At 41.7% G+C, this 17,725-nt stretch overlaps 1 protein-coding gene across 3 annotated transcripts in view; it reads right to left on the bottom strand.

Annotated features, from left to right (window-relative positions):
• Positions 1–1,671: 1,671 nt before the first annotated feature.
• Cntnap2 (contactin associated protein 2) overlaps positions 1,672–17,725 on the bottom strand; it is a 2,256,901-nt gene continuing 2,240,847 nt past the window's right edge. For all 3 annotated transcript variants that reach the window (NM_001427648.1, XM_039109027.2, XM_039109028.2), the window contains 2 exons: positions 9,690–9,770; positions 1,672–7,348 (listed from right to left, as the gene is read on the bottom strand). In NM_001427648.1, coding sequence (NP_001414577.1) covers positions 7,149–7,348; positions 9,690–9,770 — 281 coding nt within the window. In that variant the 3' untranslated portion in view covers positions 1,672–7,148. The remainder of the gene's footprint in view (positions 7,349–9,689; positions 9,771–17,725) is intronic.

The raw sequence follows: 17,725 nt of genomic DNA, 5'->3' as shown, positions 1-17,725 counted from the left end.
GTCTCCCCTCAGTTCCTTATGCTGGCCAATCCTCTGGTCTCTAAGGAGGCTTCCTCTCCTTTTTGGCAGACTCACTTTCTTTCAGCTGTCAATCACACTGCCTTCCCTGAGAAGGTCCCTTCTATACCCTATCACCCTCTGTGTTTTAGGGTGTTGGGTACAAATCACTTAGTGCTTTATTGCACATTAATTTCTGAGCTTCTGTTCTTCCTCCACTCTTAAGATGCAGCTTTTTAAGACCATGGCAGTGCCCACCCTGTTAGCCTAGCACTGTGTGAATTGTGCTAAGTACATGGGAAGTGTTTCATAACCATTAATAAACTTGCTGCCTTTATGATTATTATTATTAATCTGTCATTTTGAAATTATATATCATATTGAAATAATCTGGAAGACATCATGAATATATGGTTATGTGAGTATTTATCCACAATAATTTTTAATCGTTGTGGTGTAGGCAGTGCCTTCTCATGTTTCTCTCCTTTGGCGATGGCCTAGCATGGATGGAAACTGACTGGCTGTTCCAAGGGGCTCACTTCCTGTGCACCCAGATGCTGAGTGAGATGAGCGGATGCTCCAGGGAATGTAAGTGATTTTTATACAAAGCCTCCTTTGGGAGGACAGACCTCCCCCTCCTCAAAACACACCACCGCATTCTCCTCCTCTTTCTGCTCTGGTAAGTGCAGCATGTGGAAATCATAACTGACAAAAGTAATTTTGTCATATATATTCTTCAAAATGAAGTCCTTCCTCCCATTTTTTTCCATCCTTGCTTTATTCCACCATCGATTTAGCAAATATTGTCTTATGCAAAATAGTCAATGCCCTACTGGAATTTCCTGGTGTCTGTTCAGACGAGGTTTGCCATCAGTGGGACTGGGTATGCCATCAGCATACTGTGGCTTGAACACTCTGATTGGGGCTGGCAAGCCCTGACGCTGCTAGTTCAGCATTCTCAAAATTGTTTCCCGGGTCTAGAGTATAGATTTCCTTTTCTTTAGAAACTTTATGATGTTCCCTCTGCACCTGCTCCTGTTGGATCACGATTGAAAGTGGGATCACTACAAATCATTATATAGCATGATGGTTTCCAAACAGACTGAGTGCTCTTGTTAATTGGTCTTGGGGATCAGTGCAGAATAGTGAAACTGATTTTTAAAACTGTATTTCACATTTCCTTAGTGTCCACATAAAGTCACCCTGATAATTGAATAAAAGGAAATCCCTCCCCACTAGCAAGTGGGAGAAATTTAGCTTTTCATGTGCATGGGGTGTACTTGTCAGATTAGAAGCTACAGGGGTAGCCCAAGCCCTCTTAGCCAGGTTATTTCGCTGGTCATTCTGCCCACTGTCCAGTAATACCCATGTTGCAGATAAGGGTCAGAATATATTTTGGAGATCAATTGACTGTAACCACATTTTATTGGGGTGCATGTAAATTAACCCAAAATATGAAGTTAATATTCATTTAGCTACTCAATGCAAAATGGTAGAAGAGGGTGTGCTTGCAAGAGAAGGCTAACCATGGATCCAAATAAGACCTGCCTTTGGGGGTGTCTATATCTCTACAGCTTTCAGGACACCCCCATATTCTCAGTAGACATCTACTCTCACACATTTGCAGGAGGCTGGAAACTAATTCTAAGATTGGTATAAAACACAAAGAATTGCTTTTAGGATAATTAAAACTATTTTGAATCTTTTATTTATCAATCTGTTTCTAATATAACTTTAGGAGGTAAATGAAGGACATTCACAAAAGAATAATAGTCATACATACATAATTTCCTTCTTTCATTCTAGTTTACATGCTGTTGCTTTTAGAGAGTGAAGTTTCGCGTTGTTTCACAGGGATGGAGTCCTAACTGACTCACAGGAAGAATACTTAGCCCAGCTTTCCTCAGCGCTAACCTCCACAGTCACCATGGGCTTAAAAACCAAAAAGAACCTGGCAAAGCAAAACTGAGAATTGGCAACATCAAGAACAGTTTCTTGGCCTCCTCGAGAGGAACTTCCACACCTTCACAGCCATCTCAGAAGCCAGCACTTGTGTACTAGAAGTCATCCGAGCCTGGGAAATGGGGCAAACTCTTAGCAGATGTGTTCCCACAGCACATTTTCATCTGGAACAGAAATGTGTGAGCGGGTGTTAGGTGTGAACACACCTGTGCACACTTCTATCTTTATTACCTTCTTCCAGTCTTTACTCGGCTTTTGGATGTCGCTTCTCTGTTTTATTGACAGAGGTTTTGTAGACTATTCTACATGAGAGAGAGAAAATAAAAACGCTGTGGTGAAAAAAAATTCTTTGAAAATTCCTGACATTTATCATGGAGAGTGACTGTAATATTGAGGCACAGGGTCTCCAGGCTAGAAAATACCTTTTATGGTGTGTGTGTGTGTGTGTGTGTGTGTGTGTGTGTGTGTGTGTGTGTGTCTAATTTATAATCCAGTCTAATTATATTTACTATCTATCTGAAACTGTGTGTATATTGTGAGCCACAAGTCATGCCCAGGTGAGGATTCAGAGATTTACAATTAAATTTCCAGTTTCTCTAGTTTTCCTCTGGGTTCTGCTTCCCTGTGTTGACAGCCTAGCTCCCTGGAGGTCTCTCTGATTCATAATTCAGCAGTAGTTCAGCAATGCCCTATAACTCTCCATGTGCATGGCTATATTGTTTACATAGTACTTTTAAAATGCAGCTTACAGCCTCAAGCCAAGTCAGTTGGTTTTGAAATTTATATTTGGGTTTCAAAGTGTTCCACAATCATGAATCCACTGTGCTCGCAATTGTCTTTTCAGTAGGTAAAGCAGCTCGAGAAGGACAGGCAGAAGTTCCAGGGCATGGCCAGGGTCACATATAGCAAGTCTAGGATGGAGAAAGGGTGGGGATTCATTCTAATTTTTATTTATGGTGTGTGTGTGTGTGTGTGTGTGTGTGTGTGTGTGTGTGTGTGTGTAGAGGATCAGAGGACAACTCTTGGGAGTCAGTTTTTTCCTTCCACTATAGGTAGGATCCATGGATTGGGTTTACATGGTCAAGTTTACATGGCAAGTGCTTTTACCTGCAGAGACATCTTGATGGCCTGAGATTCCTTTTTGCTTGTTCTTTTGAGATGGAGTCTTATTATTGCCCAGGCTGGCTTTGAACTCATCTGTAGCTGAGGCTGGCCTTAAATTCCTGATTTCTTAGCTATAAATGCTGGGATTATAGATGTGAGTCTCCATGCCTATATACATGTTGAGATCTATCAGCTAATTCTCAGGGGTCACACTCACTAAAACACCATCTAAAAAAGATGCCCTTTGTTTTTGGCCAAAAACGAGTGGGATGCCTGGTTGCTTTTCCTCATTTATATCAGGATCAGGTGGCTCACCAGGAAGAGCACTTCAGAAACTATTGTTGGTTGAATAAATCAAACTCAACAAGGTTAAATGATTCTTTCCCCCCTTTTTTAAAGTGCTTGAAATCACAGAAAAAGAGTTCAAAGCAGACATTGTTTATAAGCATGAAATGTAAGAGGACTATTAACATTTTCCCCTGAAGAGGAGGGTGCAGCAAGGAGATGAGAGAAAAGAATAAATGGAGAGATAAAAAGGGAACAGATCTTACTGTAGAGGTTAGTGTGTCTTCCGACACTACCTTAACTGGGGTACAGTTGCAGCCGGTACCTGTTGGCCTCTCTCTGCAGTATGCTCTGCTGGACACGGCCTTTGTCTGTGCCTGGCTCACAGGGTGCACCTGGGGTTCTCCTAAGCTGTTCAACCACTCAGTCTATTCACTGCTCATGCTGGTTCTGCCTCTGTTGCCTTTGAACTCCTGCTCCTTTGGGGAGGGGTGCTTTCTCATCTGATTCAGAGCATAGGGAGATTTCTAACAAAAGTCCTTTAAACTCTTGTTTCCAGATCTTCAATGAAAAAAAATCATAAACCTCCCCATTTTTGAATGGTTGGTAGACAGCAGTGAGGAAATACACTCTTACATATTAAGAAGGCCCAGGGAAAATTCAGCCTTGAAATAATTTTGATGTCCTGAATTAGCTTCTGTGAGATCCAGAGAATATGCTATTTTGAGAATATAGAGTACCACTAATTTTGCATTCATTTGGAGTCTTTCATTTTTAGCTTCTTGAAAAACACAGATATTTGTTTTAGATGCAGAGCAAGTTTCCTGCACACATAAGCCTCAGTCAGTCATCAGTGTTCTCTGAAGCTTCATTTATTTATTTAGAACTTTTTTGAGACTTGTCTCACTAGACAGCTCAAGGCTGACTGGAATTTGCTAAGTAGCCCAGGCTGACCTTGAACTCATTACCCTCCTGCCGCAGTCTCTCAAATGCTGGGATTACAGGCATGCACCAGTGTGTCTTATTCCTTTGGTACAGTATCTTGGGGTTTGTTTGGTTTATATATTGTTATTGCTTACAGGGCTTTCCATTAGTTTGTGCTTTGTGGATGATATACTGGATATAAGATGTTGAGATGGCAGTGGAGAACAACAACAGATAGGATCAGGCAAGTCTGCGTTATGTCATGACTCTTGAAGCAGCGTCATGCCAAACTGTCAACGGAAGAACTGCAACAGAGAATTCCTTCTTCTTCAAATGAGCAAGTATTTCCCATTCAGAACAGACTGGTCATGTCTGTTATACACAGATGTGATTAGTTTGGTTAAGGGTGTCATTCCAAGGAGAGCAATTAATGTAGCTACTTACTACTGTACCCGCCTTTCTGTGTCCTGTCTGTCAGCCATCTTGTAACTGCTTAGGAGAGACTGTGTCAGCGGATCTCTTGCGTGTCTTAACTGATGACATCATTCAGGACCCTGGCTTTGCTAATTGTGAGAGACGGACTGGCCTTCGGTCTTTGTCTTTTGTGGCAGAAGCAAGAGAAGGAACGAGTGAGGAGAAGGACAGGGTGAGGACATTTTAACACTGGGGCTGTCCTTGGTGGTTTTTCTTGCTCATCATTGGGGGAGAGAAGTGCTGAGATGAAGCAGAGGAACACAGCTATCTCAGGAAATGCCAGAAGGCACGCATTTCCATCTGACAGTATTTGTTAAGTGCCAAAGTAATGCCTGCAAAATAAGTTGTTGTTTTTTTTTTTTAAACCAGAAACAATTTCAAGCCATAATGGTAAACCTTTGCTTTTTCAATTTGAAATTATGGACAAGAATACACTATGGTCAGGTATCTTGATGAAATAAAATGACATTTGGTCTCAAATGTGCTCTCATAAGTAAACGTTACAGCTGTTCTCACAGTTTGTTCTGTTAAATACCTTTCCATTTAATATGTTTTATGAAAGAATGAACAAGGCTTGACAATTCGGGGTATTTATGGGACTGTCTGAGGTCTGCCTGCAATTAAAAACACTCTCAGGGTTCCCTTTTATTCGGTTTCCTTGATGCAAGGGGGGACACTTGCCTCCTTTTGGAGCCCGTTGTAAACTGGTGCAAAGAGAGGCTTGGGATAAAGTTTTCTATTATTCAAGAAGTTGAGATCCTCCAATACATTAAGCATTTGGAGAACCTTGAGAGTATCTGGGTAAAATCCCAACTAACTAGGGTAAGCAGCTTATTAAGACAGACCACGAGAAAAAGAGCATCAATACTGCGTTAACCTCACTGTTCTAAGAGGAGAAAGAATCTTCACATTTAATTCCTCAAAATGGTGGAGCCTACAAAATTTTTAAAAAGAGGTTTTTAAGTATAAGAGGCCTGACGTATACAATTATAAATGGCAACCATTCGAGGGAGAACTTTTGTGCAATTAAAAAAATAAATTGATTAAATTCCTTTTGGGTGCTCCAATAGGAAGAATTGCTCCCATTTACTCACACAAAGCCTATTATTTTTACAGAAAATCAAGAAGTTATTATTTTTTTGTAGCAAATTGCCCAAGATTCCTGATTACCCTAAGATGTGTTATTTATTAGACAATCGTGTTCTCTTGATGACCGGATGGTGGTGACTTCAGATTCAATGTATTTGTCACAGGTCTGTGTATCATGACAGTGTCCTTGTGATCGAGTTGGTTTAAAATATGGCAGTGTCTCCCACATGATTCCAGAGTAATGGCGGCTGCAAGTTGGCTTTATTGGACTGTGCCATCCGGAGGATGCTGTCTGCTAGGACCTCATCACAGCAGTGTAAAAACGTGAAGTTTAAAGCAAAAGAAGAAAAGCGCACTAACTTATGCATTCACTAGAAAGTGTCCATATTTCTGTTATAAATATAAAAGAAACAGAGCAAAGGAGACATTCCCTCTGGCTCTAATTCCCCATGGAGGCGCATATACACATAAAATCCAATAATGTAGTTAAAACAGAGGAGAAGTCCTAGAGCAGTTGGTCACCACAGTCTTCTAGCTGATAGTTACAGATACTAAACAGGTCTAAGGCTACATACATAGGACATCGGCATGTAGAAGTCAATGAAAACAAAAGCAATAAGCCCGATATGCATTTCTTTGCTGGATTCTTGGGTGCTTGTCTCCACTTGTGCTGGTTACATTGCTGCGGACAGGCCACTCACTCTCCTTCCCCTGGCTGAGGCCAGACAGGAACCTTCAGAAAACTGGCCTAGGCTGAGGTGTCACTGAAGAAGACTGGGCAAATAGACTGTTTATCACTTTTCTTATTTCCATTTTATGGGACACCAAAAGAAATATTACTTGGACACAAACTAGTTGCTACAACAGCCCATTAAAAGTCGACTAGATGCAAAAGAAAGAGAATGTCAGAGGCTGCATGGATGTATATCAATTTTTCTTGAGAAAAAAAATATCCACATTCTAAGGGCTCTTAAAAATGTAGAAAACTTGCCCTGTTACCACGGGTTTTTAGAACACCTCTAAACACACACAAAAAAAGACAGATAGTACCTACAAAGTTCAACTGTTGCTTAAACTCTAAAAGCATTTTTGTATTATTTTGTTTTGATATGGAAGGGGGAACTCAGCTATAAAGAAATATTAAAAAGTATATTTTGTGTGGCCATCAGTCTTAAGAGTATTGGATTGCTTGCCTTCCCCAGCTTGTGCTGATAGTGTAAGCGTGTGCTCAGGGGTATGACGTGGGGTGCTCTTGTCCCTCCCCCTCCTCCCTTAACTCCTCCCTCCCTATCCCATGGCTGAAAAGCCACCCCTCAAATAAGCCACTCCTTTTTGCTCTCGTCAATGGTCTCTGTGAAGTTGGGGTCATTGTTCATGATGGCAGCATCTGCGCTCTCAGCTGACTCAGCTCCCTTGGCCTCGTTGGTGTGGTAGGTGCCCTTGTGACGGAACATGTACCGGATGAGGAAGACCAAGGTGCAGAGGATGGTGAAAATCACCACGGCGATGACCCCTAGGGAGACCAGAGAAGTACCAGAGGTTAGACCAGTCTTGCCCACATCCCACATCTTCTCACCCCTCCATCCACCCAGCTCCCTTGGATGTGACTCCTTCCAGTGACAGTCATGTGGACAGCAGAAGTAACACATGGCTTCTGCTTCCAGACACAAAGGGGCTAACAGGAACCAGAAAATGACATGTCCTCTTCCCCAAAGTAACTGAAACACTAGATAATGAACGAAGCATCTGCTTTCAGGCAGTGGACAGCAGGTCAATCAGACACATATGATGCCTGAGGAAAGAGTCTAAAATGATGAATTTCCACACTTTGCTCAGTTTTCTTACTGTCCTTGCTGCTGTGCAGGGAGAACCCAGTGGGCTTTTTAAACTGGGGGTGGGCCTTCAGGAGATCTGTTCATCTACGAAGTTGATGAACTTCCAGCTGAAAACTTACACTTGCATGTGAGCGTGTCCGTGACCTTCCACCGACCAGGAGCATTTTCCAGAGCTCACACTAGGCTGAAAGATGATCAAGTTCTACTGTGGAAAATCCCCAGGCATTCAGTACAGACAGTGAAGGGTCATGCTAAAGGTGTGTAAGGTCTGTCAAGATTGGCCTTGCTAAAGTTTAATTAACATTCCTAAAAGATGTCAAGTCGTAAGTACTGTATAACCTCAACACTCAGTTGAAGAAGACAATTAACGTACTCTGCCATGTTAGTAATGTCTGATGGCCGATATAAAAATGATCAAATGGGCAAAGGAAACAACAGCGGCCGCAGCAGCAGCAGCAGCAGCAGCAGCAACAGCAGCAGCAGCAGCAACAACAACAACAAAACAAACAGGGAGGAATATTTCATCCCGCCGAGAGAAAAATCAATTAGAGTAGAAATAGCATCGATAACAGACGAGCTCAGAAGAACTGCAAACCAATCACTACTAACCCAGACTGACTAACAGAGGCCAAGTGTATATTATCAGAAGGAATAAGGAACCTTTCACAATGATAAAATGTTCAAGAAGAGGTAAGGGTTCCAAACGTGGACCCATCTGATAGAACTACAGAACAACGAAGTGAGAACTGTCAGAATCAGAGAAAGAATCAGACCCGTCCGTGACCACAGCTGGACACTGCGGCCCTCCTCTGCTCTGTAATAGAAAGAACTGCTGAACAGAAAATCAATAAGAATATACAAGACCTGTACAACATTGAGTCAGGTTTGTTAACAAGCTGTAGATTGTGAAAAAAATTATGATGTCTGTCTGACCAAGGACTTGAGTACCGAATACAAACTCTAATCAATAGCAAGAAACCAAACTACCAATTAAGGAGGTGGAGAAAGATTTCAAGACAGCTCATGAAATATATAGACGTGACTCAGCATCACTAGTGATGAGATTATCACACATCAAAAGCCACAGTGACTGTGTGACTAGTCTGCCAGAGTGGCTATGGAGCAAGTGGCCTTTTATATATTGGTCACAGGACTCTGAGGTGGTGGGATCACTTTGGAAAGCTGCATGCCAGTGTCTTACAAAGGTAAAGGCCTACTTACTTCAGCATCTTAGAGATTGAATTTCTAGGAATTATCAACGAAAAATGGATATTTATGTCCACCTAAGATATAGGCAAGGTTTATCATAGTAACCGGAATCTGGAGACAATATCTTGCAATAGGTAAGTAGATAACACAAAGACAGCATATTCATTCAATGAAATACGACTGGGCAAGAGAAAGAAATGCTATCAATAAGCAAAACGGTGTGGACAGATCTGAAAAGCATTATGCCGTCTGAATGAAAGAAGACAAATTTTATACCAGTTTTTGAAACCCTGGAGGAGCAAAAGGATTAGATGGGTCTTTAAAAAACGTGATTATAAAAGCAGCTGAGAAGTCTTTTTAGGACGATGTGTTCTATATGTTGTGGTGGTGGATATGGTGTATGAACTTGTCAATAGTCACTGACCTCTGTCATCCATAGGTTCATATGACACTTAGAATTTATCTTGTAAAAAAAGCCCAAACTGACAAGGACAGGGACCTTGATGAGACCATAAGTGGACTTGGAATAATGCCATTTAGCTGCCCTTTAAAATAGATTTTATTTATGTGTGTGTATAGCTGTGCGTGAGTATCTGCATATGCATGTGGGTACCTATAGAGTATTGCCTGGAGCTGGAGTTACAGGGAGTGGTGGGCAGTCCTATGTGGGTTCCGGGTACTCAACTTGGGTCCATCTGGAAGAGCAGCATCTACCCTTAACTGCTTAGCCATCTCTCCAGCCCCATTTTCTTTAAAATTGCTTTTTCCAGGTGAGTAGCTGCTAGAAAGTCTGTTCTATGTGCTACATACCTCCAATGATAGCTGAGTTTCTGTTGACTCCATTTCTTATAGCTTGGCCTTGTCCTGGGTTGTACGGGAAATCAGCACTGGCTGTGGAGAAAGACAGAGAGAGGGAAGTGGAAGAGGGCAATGCACCGAAGAACCTCAGACTTATTTCTTCACACAACTCTGACACCTTCATTTCTACAAATGAAATTTCTACCATGTCAGATGGACCCAATTTTGCTATTGTCTCCCACAAAGATCCAAGAACCCCCCTCTCTGTTTTTGCTATTTTTGTACAAGTTTCAATGCTATATGGATCACCTGAGGGCAATGTGAGAGAATCTTAGAGTCTTAGAATCTTCTGAATCAGCCTGACCTGCCGACAAGTCTGTTTCCTTCAGTGGCTGCTTTCAAGACCGTGAGTCCACAGACGCTCAAGTCCTGGATGTAACTTGGGAGCATATGACCTTCATAATCTTCCTGTGTGCTTTAAATAGTCTCCAAATTGCTTATGATACCCCATGGACTTTAATGCCACTTTCACAGCCACTTTACTATTACGCTTTAGGTGCAAAGTCTATGCGCAGTTAGGATAGTCCTTTTGTTGTTGTTGTTGGTTTTTGGGTTTTTTTTTTTTTTTTTTTTTTTGAGACAGGTTTTTTTCTCTGTAATACCCCTTGCTGCCCTAAACTCAAATTGTAGACCGACTGGCCTTGAACTCACAGAGATCCGCTTGCCTCTGCCTCCCAAGGACTGAAATTAAAGGCATGCACCCCTAGACCCAGTCCCTTTTGAAAGGACTGGGTTTTGTTTTGTTTGCTTTTTTGTTTTTTGATTTGCAGTTCTTTGAATCCAACCCCAGGACCTATGGACACAGAAGCAGAGGGCTTGTTTTTTCATGTTCTATTGAAATCTGTCTTCTGCCCACTTATAACCCATGCATTATGAACAGTTTGGGATTTATATGCTGATGAGATTTTTACAGCACACACTATTTGTTTAAAAGTAATTTCTTCTTTAATATTTAGCATAGCTTTGATAAAACACTAGACCCTTCAGGAATGTGTAGAGGGCTTAAAGTTCAGAAACAATGAGAGGAATGTTAATGGCTTGATTTTCTATTTCTTTCCTTTTCAAAAAAATTAGAACAACATTTAGATATTTCTCAAAGATGAATTCCATGTACTGCTCTGAAGACAAATAGATTCTGAGACCTTTCTCAGGTCAGTGGAGCATCTATAGTAAGTAATTCATACAAGCAAATTTAGTTGCTTTTTGGCAGGACTGGATGTAAAACCTATGGCCTCCTACCTGCCAGGCAAGATTTTGCCATTGATCTACATTCCCAGGCCCTTCTAGCCCACAGATGAATTGCATGGGTTGGGTTTCCACTCGAGTTCAAGCGGATCTATCTCCCTGTGGAGCAAACTTTTCCTCCAGTATATGGAGTAGAGAACCAGACCAAAACCTGCCAAGTCACCGTCAGAAATATTTTCAAGGCGTGTACTTGGTCTGACTCAACAGAGAGGCTAGTGTTACAACTTAGGTAGAACCTTGCTAGGGACTCAGTTCATAAGGCTAATTTATTCCTGAGCATAGATAGCTAAGACAATGACAAAATAGTCAGAGACCATTCTCTTTCCATCTCCTTAGAAATGTGTGGGCAAAATGTGGGATTTCACATTTTCAACCAGCATGTGTGATTTAGCTCTTTCTCTCTTAGACTAATTTAAAAGTTTTTAAAATTTGTTTTGTGTATGTGTGTATCTATGTGAGTGCAAGCATTCCAAGATGTACTAGTGGAGTTAGAGGACAACCTGTGAGAATTGGTTCCTTCCTTCTACCGTGTGGGTACCAATGACTAAACTCAGGTGTCAGCCTTGGCAGCATGTAGCTTTACTCCCTGAGGCATATCACTGGTTCCAGACCTGACAAATTCACCTAGGATCAGAGAAAATTTTCTCTCTGGGATTTGTACATTATTGATCTTTTTGATCATCAGTGTCATGATTGCTTATAGCCACGATCTCTGAGAAACACATGAATGAAAGAAAATTTATTTCCAAAGCCTCAGGATTTTCTACACTCTCCCAAGTCTTTAATTGTACATGTAAAAGGAACCTTTGTTATAATTTGCTTATGTTAACTGGCTTAATCCTAAGTCTAGATATCTTTAAAATAACACAATTTGTTTCTTGACCTTTTTTTTAAAAAACATCCTTGTACAGATGTGTAAGCATTTTTGTAAGTCAAATTACTGTGTCAAAGTACACTTGCATTTTTCCTTTTTTTACACTTTTTTTATTGGATATTTTTTATTTACATTTCAAATGTTATTCCCTTTCCTGGTTTCCCATCCATAAGTCTCCTATCTCATCCCCCTCCCCTTCTTCTATAAGGGTGTTCCCCCTCCCCAACCACCCCCTATTCCTGCCTCCCCACCCTGACATTCCCCTACACTGGGGGCGGGGGTCCAGCCTTGGCAGGACCAAGGGCTTCTCCTCCCATTAGTGCCCAACAAGGCCATCCTCTGCTACATATGCAGCTGGAGCCATGGGTCTCTCCGTGTGTAGTCTTTGGGCAGTGGTTTAGTCCCTGGGAGCTCTGGTTGGTTGGTATTGTTGTTCTTATGGGGTTGCAAGCCCCTTCAGCTCCTTTAATCCTTTATCTAACTCCTCCAATGGGGACCCCATTCTCAGTTCAGTGGTTTGCTGCTAGCATTTGCCTCTGTATTTGTCATGTTCTGGCAGAGCCCCTCAGGAGACAGCTATATCAGGTTCCCATCAGTATGCATTTCTTGACTTCATCAATACTGTCTAGTTTTGGTGGCTTTGCTTCTTCTCCTAATGGTCTCCCTCCATCCCATCTCACTTCAATGTTTTTCTGGGGTAGGTAACATTGATCTAAGATTTCAAACCAAGAAGGCAGAGGTCAATCAGGTATCACTCTGTGGTAGTTTGAATAAAAAATGTGCTCCCATAGGCTCAGGCATTTGATCACTTGACCCCCAGTTAGTGGCACTATTCGGAGAGGTTATATAACTTTTAGGATACGAAGACTTGCTGGAGGAAGAACATGACTGGGTGTGGGCCTTGAGAGGTTATAGCCTCCCTCTACTTCCGGTTCAGTCTCTCTACTTCCTACATGCAGTTGAAGATGTGACTTCTCAGCTTCCTGTTCTGTCAGCCTGCTCTTTTGGACTCTCCCTGTGCAACTGAAAGACAAAATCATCCTTTCTTTTGTCGGGAGCAGAGGAAGCCTCCAGTGAATACATAAAGAGTAAACAAAGCCCTGGCTGAGTATGTATTATTGACAAGGTCATGCCTACGTCATGCCTCATGTCAAGGACTAATGCCTCAAATCTGTCGGAAATTGACAAAGCCTTCCTTCTGGGTCAGGCTCAGAGGATGGAAAAGCCTTTCTCTGGTCCCGTTAGAGATGGTGGCAATGTAATAAGAACTAGCAACCCAGGCTTCTTCCCCTGAGTGTTAAGCATAAGATTGCTAGTCTACTGACACCTTCTATCTAGACTCTCTAACTCCTCCTCAGGTGCTCTATATAACACATGTGCTGAGGTTGTTCCCAGTTGCAGTGCAATTGGTGCCACTCCATCGGAGTAGCAGATACCGGACCCACCAGACCCCAGCCTTTCTTCCTACATTTGTTCTTCTCATTCCCTTGTAATCCCAGTCAAGTTTCTAGAACTAAGCTTTGCAGAATATGACATTCTTCCATAAGCCATGGCATTCTGTCATGGCAACAGAAATAAATAATACTTGATATTAATCTAGTCCTGAAATTATTTTATGTGAATAAAACCAGCTTATATAAAAACACAGTTGAAAAATAATCATTAGGCTTTTTTTCTTTAAGTTTGTGTCTTCTTTTCCAGAGAATTATTACTCTGTAGACTTGGCATATTCATTCACCTACTAAATCTTTATAGAACGTCTTCACCATTGCCACACTCCATTCTGAGAATACACAGTGAACAGTAAAATAGGCAAGACTGTATTAATGACATTTTCCTGTCCCTAGTGGTCTAATTACATCCGCCATCGAAGCCTTTGTTTATAGAGTGAAGGTGCTAATTAAAAGTGTAGATGCGGTTTGAATTATGATCTCTGTTTCTGGTGACTGAGGCTGCTCTGTAGCTTTCATACCGTGTGTCGTGCAACTCACATGACCACAAGGCTCTGTAACATTTGGTTCATCCCTTGACACGACCACTTTTCAAGGATGAAGTTTAGACCATCACAGTCCATCTTTTATACTTTCAGGCCTTTGGATGATATAATTACTCATCTTCATATGCTGTTTGGTCCATCTCCAGGCTGACTGGAATTAGAACCCGTCAATTCCAAAGGAGATAATCTTCCCCCATTTGAGCCCTTTGAAAGCTAGGAAAAGCCAGGCAGGTGAGTTGCATAAAGGTCCCAGTTTCTAGATAATTGAGTATAGGTTAGGCCTATGACAGGAAAGGTCCTTTTAGGTGATGGAAGAAAAAATTATGTTGGACATATTGAATTTGCTGTACCTATAGGTGGGCCTTCCTTCTAGACATCCAGAGACTTTGAGCAAATCATGTTTCTTGTCTTCTGACAAACATAAAACTTCTGACTTTCTCAACCAATATGAAGTTTCAAAACACATTAAACATTAGAAATGTGGGGACAGCATGTAGGACTTCATACTGTGCCAGCATATGATTTAGTCCTTTTCCTCTTAGGGTTGATTTAAGATTTTTTAAATGCATTTTTCTATGACAAAAATTACAAGGCAGCTTTGTTATCAGCCTCCTGTGACAATATTCGTGACACTACCTGCATAGCTATAATAAAATGTTCTACACTTCAGGAATCTGTAATTTGTAACATGGTATAATTTGTGATGTGGCAGATGAACCACAGCAAAATTTCTTTCTGCTCCAAAACCTGTGGTGTTGTGTCCTTGGCCTCAGAATTACTGGAAATCACAGATGCTTAGACATATTGGTAGGCTCTCCTCATCTGTATGCTTCCCCTCCAGCACTAAGGATGGAGCCCGGGCCCTCATGTAAGCCAAGCAAGTGCTCTACTGCGGTCCTACATCCTGCATCCCAACCCCTCTCTAGTTCCTTTGATGTTCCAGCTCTAAATGGTGCCAGGAGTTTTGGTAGTGGGAGAAGAGACATGAGATAACTCAGACGAATGAGAAGAGTGGAAGAACAGTTGAAGCCTTCCAAGATTGCCACTGGTGTGAATGTGAACTTCTTGATCTTGTGGAGGCCCCATGAGCATAGAATGTCTCTCCAGCTTCTTCCCCTATGAGGCCACTTTTCCAGTTATCTATTCTGAATGCGATTGATTCCTAATGCTTCAGACCAGCTCCTGAGAAAAGTGCTCCCTGATTTGTCTGGACACCTTGCTTTCCTTTCTCTTTTTCCATCAATTTTTACCTCTTTCTTGAAGGAAGGTACCCATTTCCAATTAAGTGGCCAGAGCCCCTTCCAATGGCTATAGTGGTATTAATTCTTATCACTTCCTTTTCTTTCTTTTATCCATGGGTTCTCATGTATGTGCATGTATGTGTCTGCACATGTATGTGGAGGTCAGAGGACAATGTTGAATGTCATTCTTAAGGCACCTTTAAACAATAAATCTTTTTAAACAGTTTTTCATGGACCGGGTTGGTTGGCCAGTAGCCAGGATGTACTTGTCTCTGCCTCTTGAGTGCTGGAATCAAAATCACATGTTATTTTAAAAAATGTGGGTTTTAGGGATTAAACTCTGGTCCTCATGCTCATTAGTCAAGTATTTTATCCACTGAGCCTTCTCCCCAACCTCTTATTCCTTCTGATGTGATAGCTATCTTTTTAAATGAAAGGACAAATCTAGTTCAAAGTCCCATTCTGATGAGTGATAATGCTGTATAACAAGGGATGAATGCATATTCATCGGTGAGCATAATTAAAATCAGTCTGCGGATGTTGTACAAACAATCTGTGGAGCCTCTTTGACATAAATCGATAGTTTTATGTCAACCTGACATGAGCTAAAGTCATCAGAGTGGAGGGAGCCTCAATTAAGAAAATGCCTCTATAAGATTGGGCCATGAACAAGCCTGTAGAGCATTTTCTTAGTGATTGCTGGGGGCAGGCGTAACTGGGGGTTCATGGTCCTGGGTTCTATAAGAAAGCAGGCTGAGTAGGCCACCATAAGCAAGCCAATAAGCAGCACCCCTTCCATGGCCTCTGCATCAGCTCCTGCCTCTGGGCTCTTGCCCTGCTTGAGTTGCTGCCCTCATTGCTTTTGATGATGAACTGTTACAGGGAGCTGTGAGTGAAAAAAACCCTTTCCTTCCCAAGTTGCTTTTGGTCATGGTGTTTCATGACCAAACACAACCATCACAGCGACAGAAACCATGACTAAGACACTCTTCAGGAACTCTTCCGTGCATGTGTATTTAAAAACTCAGCTGCTCACTCTCAAAGCCTTAAAGCAAGGCAACAACTTTAGTCTTCCTTTCACACAAACAAGGGAAATGAATAAATTAAATAAAGAAAGCACATAAAAGAGGCCGTATTCACTAGACCTTGGTTGTTAGATACCAATTAGTGGAAAACCTTCAGGCCATTAGAAACCCTTACAGAATCAAGGACATTCATAGTCCCTCCCCGCCGTCCCCCCCCCCACCTCTCCTCTCTTTTCTTTCATAAGAACCCTGATTTTTATGGCTTTATTTTTAATTTAAGCCTGGCTACTCTTTTTTTTCCCAAGAAAATGAGAACAATTTTATTTATTTATTTTTGACACAGAATTTGCCCTGTAGATCAGGCTAGCCTCAAACTTGTGATCATGTTGTGTCTATCTTCAGCACACTAAGATTCTAGAGTTATGTCACCAGACTTAGTGTAAACAACACAAGACAGTTTGTTTTATTGTTTATCCTTCTCTATCTAGAACTTTTAACAAATTGGCAGCCAAATAATAGAATTTTCTAATACCTTCATCCAATTTGAGTCTGGAATCTGCCCCCTAGCCCCATGTTTTTTTGTTTGTTTGTTTATTTGTTTTGTTTTTCTTTTTTTTTCTTGGATATTTTTATTTACATTTCAAATGTTATCCCCTTTCCCGTTTCCCCATCTATAAACCCCTTATCCCATATCCCCTCCTCCTGCTTCTATGAGGTTATTCCCCGACCCACCTCTTTTCACCTCCCCGCCCTGACATTCTCCTACACTGGGGCATCCAGTCTTGGCAGGACCAAGGGCTTCTCCTCCCATTGGTGCCCAACAAGGAAGGCCATCCTCTGCTACATGTGCAAGCCTGGTTATTCTAATGCATGTGAATGTTTGCTCCCTTGTGGCAAAGCTATTTTATTCTAGCAATCACAGCAATCGCTGCTTTGGTTGATGCATTTCATTGTTACTGTCTTTCCCCCTGGGTACCAACATCATTTCGGAATGAGTATAGAGAAATGTAGTGACCAAGACACAAGCCTTGAATGTGGATGAAGAAGCTCATTCACGGCATGTGCTCCAATCTATTGCTGGTAGTCCTGTCCCCCTGCCTTCTCCCTCTGGGAGAGTCAAACAATTTTAGGGGTACTGAAATATCAGGGAGTCTATGACCCCTTATTGTCCAGAAACATTGTGAGCAAACCCAATCTTGGACGAGTAAAAGAGATACTAATGAATCTCAGAGGCAGACTTGCATCCTGTAAATACATTCTATACTAAATACATTTCTCCTGGATCCCCAAATGATAATACATGCGAAATGTCCTCCTAAAACACTCATCTGTTGGTGGTTAGTTGGGGAGGTTCTGGAAACCTTAGGAGGTGGGACTCTAGCTGGAGGAAGTAGGCCATTGCTACTGAATCCTTGGAGATACGTTAACAGTCCCTTTCTAGTCCTCTTCTTGTTTCCTGGCCATCATGCTGTGAGATGCTCTGCTGTGCCTAAGGCTTCCCACCATGTTGGAATAACCATCTGAAACGGTGAGCAAAAGAATTCTCTCCTCCCTTGAGTTGTTTATATCAGGTGTCTTGTCACAGAGCACAAAGTCACTACCACATG

The sequence above is a fragment of the Rattus norvegicus genome, chromosome 4 (genome assembly GCF_036323735.1).
Source record: "Rattus norvegicus strain BN/NHsdMcwi chromosome 4, GRCr8, whole genome shotgun sequence".
NCBI classification, from domain to species: domain Eukaryota; kingdom Metazoa; phylum Chordata; class Mammalia; order Rodentia; family Muridae; genus Rattus; species Rattus norvegicus.
The sequence above is the reverse complement of the archived record's forward strand: the minus strand, read 5'-3'. Positions and strand labels throughout refer to the sequence as shown.